The sequence below is a fragment of the Triticum urartu genome, chromosome 7 (assembly GCF_003073215.2).
Source record: "Triticum urartu cultivar G1812 chromosome 7, Tu2.1, whole genome shotgun sequence".
Taxonomy (NCBI): domain Eukaryota; kingdom Viridiplantae; phylum Streptophyta; class Magnoliopsida; order Poales; family Poaceae; genus Triticum; species Triticum urartu.
In genome coordinates, this window is record NC_053028.1 from 208111808 (window position 1) to 208116530 (window position 4723).

The 4723-nt window shown below is 48.2% G+C and overlaps 1 protein-coding gene across 1 annotated transcript; it reads left to right on the forward strand.

Annotated features, from left to right (window-relative positions):
• The first annotated feature begins 2717 nt into the window (after positions 1-2717).
• On the forward strand, positions 2718-4457 carry LOC125518681. The gene is made up of 2 exons (XM_048683505.1): positions 2718-3882; positions 4161-4457. The coding sequence occupies exons 1-2, from the start codon at positions 2718-2720 to the stop codon at positions 4205-4207; spliced, it is 1212 nt and encodes a 403-aa protein (XP_048539462.1). The 3' UTR covers positions 4208-4457.
• The last annotated feature ends 266 nt before the right edge of the window (positions 4458-4723 follow it).

The following is a 4723-nucleotide window of genomic DNA, read 5'->3' on the forward strand; positions in this document are numbered from 1 at the left end:
TTCAAACCACACTACAAAGGATGTTGAAAGTATTGAGAGGTCGTCTAGAGGGGGTCATAAGCCATGCGTGTAGGGGGCTCGCAACAATCTTCGGGGGAAGTATCACATCCCAAAATTATTAATTCGACACAAGTGGAGCCAAAAAATAATTATAAACCATGCAATTCAATCACGATAAATTCCCATGTGATATCCCTTCTGGAACTTCTGATCACTCACTCCACCCTACTAGAACTAAATTGAGACAATAGATATCCAAATTAGCAGCCTCAAAATCTCTCACCAAATATATAAAATACTTTTTATTAAGATCCTCGAAAGTTTGCTAAAAGAGGAAGGAGAAAGCGTTAGGTTCAGAAGCACCATGGGCATAAGCTCCTGATAAGGTTTGATATAAGGGGAAGTGGAAATCATTAGGTCCAAGAGCACCATGGCCATAAGGGCCTCTCCAACGCCAACCCCCAAAATGCACATAATAATTTTTTTGCGGACTTGTCCGTGGACACGGATATGGTAGCTGGCCATCCAACCCTGTCCCCTAAACTTTCGGCTCTATTTACTTTTTTAAGTCCACAACACTCAAAATAATAGCATATCAAATCTTCCATGAGTGAATATATTTATATGCGACAATGGTTCTAATTTAAATATTGCGATCCAACTAAGTTTTGAAATAAAATAGTTCAACTTTGAATTCAACTAGCACATATGTTCTAGTTGTCCCCTTTAAGCACCCACATCCGCTTAATCAAATCTTTCTTGAGTTGCTTGTTGCCGAATTTGTTGATGCATTGGGACAAACTCGTCAAACATGGTCGGATTATTCTAATGTGGAAGTTGGATAGGATCCCCCATCTTCTCAAATTTCAGGCCTCCGGCAGTGTCATCACCTTCATCCTCCATGATCATGTTATGCATGACCACACAACATGTCATCACCTCCCACAATGTCTCCAGATCCCATTGTTTAGCAGGCTCGCGAACAACTGCAAAACGAGATTGGAGCACTCCTAATGCCCTCTCCACATTATTTCCATATCCATCTTGTCTTTGGGAAAACTAAGTTATGTTCTGACCAGCTAGCTTAGAGATGGTCTTGATGAAGGTAGACCACAAGGGATAGATGTCGTGAACTAGATAGTAGCCCATGTTGTACTCATGCCCATTGACAATATAGTTGCAAGGAGGAGCTTGTCCTTCAGTAAACCTAGCAAACAATGGAGATCGCAGTAGCACATTGGTGTCATTTTGAGGTCCAAGCATGCCAAATGAAGTGTGTTAAATTTACAGGTCTGTGATGCAGCTGCTTCAAGAATGATGGTTGGCTTGATAGCATGGACCTGATATTGCCCTTGTAGAGCTTTTGGACAGTTCTTCCATCCCTAGTGCATGCACCAAGAGATCGAGCATCCATGGCCATCCTCTTGCTTCTGGGAGTGCCATGAGCCTTTTGGCGTTTGCAACAATTGGTTCTCTCAAGTACTAAGGTTTAAACACCTCGACCATGGCGTCTTCACATGTGCTCTTAGACATCCGGAGTCTCGTCCCACAAATCTGTGACCATACCATATGTAGGCATCCTATGCATTTCTAGTAACCAGAGATTCCAAATCTTCCTACGGTATCATTCTTCAATATGAAGTAGTCAACATAGGACCGGACGCCATTGTAGAGGCGACCAAACACATTTTTCTGCATCTGGAAGCAGGCAAAAATTCTCCATGAGTAGGGCATCGGGGGCAAAGTAGTCGTCCATAAGCATCAAATGCCTTCATGCCCTATTCTGATTAAGCACTCGATGACCCTTGATTGATCCCTTGAAATTTGTGTAAGGACCACCTACATCACCATTGTTTCATCCGCATAAGTCATAACCCTCCTCATTAGGATAACTCAACATAGTGCTCGTACATGTAGAAATCCACTGCTTCAAAGAAGGGAGAAAAATTGTCAAAAACATTAGCATGGACATATCACCAACAGACTTGCCAGGCGTGGTGACCCCCACAGACAGCATCCGCGGGGGCGGATGGAACGACGGTGTAGGCAAAGCAGCGTGGCGATTTCGTGGAGCGGTGAAGGTTGTTAGAGTTATAATATAAGTCATGTACCCCTTTGTATTTATCCCATTGTATAAGGGGTTTCCTGCATATGTTCCACACCTGTACATGTATATATATATATCGGCCTATGGCCTCGTGGGAATACAAGTTGCATATTCCTAACATGGTATTAGAGCTTTAGGTTTTTTTTAGCACGGGCAACTTGTGCGATCCAACCCTGTGCCGCCGGCCTTCTCCTTTGTCCGGCTGTGCTGTTTCGGCGTTGATCTCCTGCGGCCTCTTCCGTCGCGTCGCAGCCGCTGCCGCTGCTTCTTCCATTGGTTAACGCCCTCCCTCCCACGCTCGATCTTCATCAACGCCCGTGGTCGCTACTCTGCCTGAAGTCCTGATCCAGTGGGAGGATCCAACCGCCAGGTCCCGCCCGTGATCCAGTCGCCCGGTCCCGCCCACGATCCAGCTGCCCGGTTCTGCCCGTGACCCAGCCGCCAGGTCCCGCCCACGATCTAGCCACTGCTGCAGCCGGGTCCCAACTGCTCTCGATCAGTCGCCAGGTCCCGATTGAGACTCCTGATCGTTGGCCACCACTGATTCCTTGGGCCTGATCGAGACTCCTGCAGATCCAGGCTCCTGATTATCGGTCTAAAAAAAGGCGCGATGTCTCTGTCCTCGGGCTATGTTGCCGTCCCTCGCTGTCCGGTGATCTTTGATGGTACTAACTACACCGAGTTTACTGGCTTCATGCGCATTCATATGCGTGGCATCCGTCTTTGGGGTGTTCTTTCTGGCGAGGTCTGCTGTCCGCCATGTCCAGTTCCTCCGGTGGCCCCTGCTCCGCCAACTCCATCGGTTCTTCCTACGGATGCTAATCAGGCCGCCAAGGATGCGGCTAAGGTTGCTGATGAGGCTGCTGATCGTGCTTATGATGAGAGGGTTTTGGCTTATGAGGAGACTCTTCAGACATATCATGGTGCTCTGTCTGTTTACACCCAGTGGCTTGATGATGATGCTCGTGATGCAGCTGTTCTCACTGCTAGTGTTCTGCCTCAGTTTGCTTCTGAATTTCTGGGTCTTTCTACTGTCTTTGAGATGTGGACCCGTCTTCGTGAGCGCTATCAGCCCTCTGGTGATGCCTTATACCTCTCTGTGATCCGTCAGGAGCATGCTCTTCAGCAGGGTGACTCTACTGTTGATGACCTCTATGCACAGAGTTCTGCTATCTGGCGCCAGCTTGATTCTTTTCGTAGTGCTGGGTGTCGTACCTGCCCCTGTTGCCAGGCTGTCCAGGCCAATTTGGAGTTTCATCGCGTCTATGAGTTCTTGTCTCGGCTCCGTAAGGAGTTTGAGCCCCAGCGTGCTCAGTTGTTTGCTCGTGGCCGTATTTCTCTCATGGAGGCGCTTTCTGAGATTCGTGCTGAGGAGACTCGCTTACGTGGTGCTGGTTTGCTGGAGGTTCCCTCTGTGCTCGCTACTCGTGCTCCTACGCCACTTGCTCCACCGACCCCTTCTCGCTCGAGTGCTCCGCCGCTCTTGCCCACTCCTTCTGGAGGCTCAGGTCGCCCCTGTCCACATTGCGCCTATTGCAACAATGATGGTCATCTTGAGTCTCAGTGCTACACGAAGAAGAAACACCTGCGCAAGGCTCGATCATCATCTTCCGGGACTTCGTCATCTACCTCGACAGCTTCAGCCATTGCTTTGACTGAGCAGGATATTCTGAGACTTAAGCGTCTGCTCGCGGCTTCAGGTTCTTCCTCGACGGGTACTGCCGGTTCTGTGACTGATGCTTCCCGCACTGAGCAATCACCCTCTACACAGTCAGGTACATCCCCCTGGGTTCTGGACTCTGGAGCTTCTTTTCATATGTCTTCTCATTCTTCCACTTTGTCCTCTCTTCGATCACTGGATTCTCCTATTCATGTCTTCACTGCTGATGGTACTCCACTTTCTGTTGCTAGTAGAGGCAATCTTACTACTCCTTCTTATTTTGTTCCTGATGTTGCTCATGTTCCTCGACTTACCATGAATTTGTTTTCTGCTGGTCAACTTACGGATTCTGGTTGTCACGTCATCCTTGACGTTGACTCTTGTTCTGTCCAGGACCGTCACACGCACACTCTGGTTGGGGCTGGCCCTCGCCGCCGTGATTCTCAGGGTCTTTGGGAGTTGGACTGGCTTCATGTTCCTTCTGCTGCCACCACCATCGCCAGTTCTTCCGCTTCTGTCGCCTCCGTCACTGGTTCCTTCCAACAGTGGCATCATCGACTTGGTCATCTGTGTGGTTCTCGGTTGTCTTCTTTAGTTCGTCGAGGCCTTCTGGGGTCTGTCTCAGGAGATGTCTCTTTAGAGTGTCAGGGTTGTCATCTTGGCAAGCAGATTCAGTTACCATATTCACATAGTGAGTCAGTGTCTAAGCATCCTTTCGATTTAGTCCATTCTGATGTCTGGGGTCCAGCCCCTTTCGCTTCGAAAGGTGGTCATAAATACTATATTATTTTCATAGATGATTTCTCTCGTTACACATGGCTTTATTTCATGACTTCTCGTTCTGAGGTGTTGTCTATTTATAAGCGTTTTGCTGCCATGGTTCATACTCAGTTCTCTTCACCCATTCGTGTTTTTCGTGCTGACTCCGCTGGCGAGTATATCTCTAAGATGTTGCG

What these genes read in the sequence shown, in the direction of transcription:
- LOC125518681 (XM_048683505.1), top strand. Translation starts at nt 2,718, where the DNA reads ATGTCTCTGTCCTCGGGCTATGTTGCCGTCCCTCGCTGTCCGGTGATC. An exon ending in ATCACCCTCTACACAGTCAG is followed by an intron (nt 3,883 to 4,160) that starts GTACATCCCCCT and finishes TGTTCTGTCCAG; the next exon opens with GACCGTCACACGCACACTCT.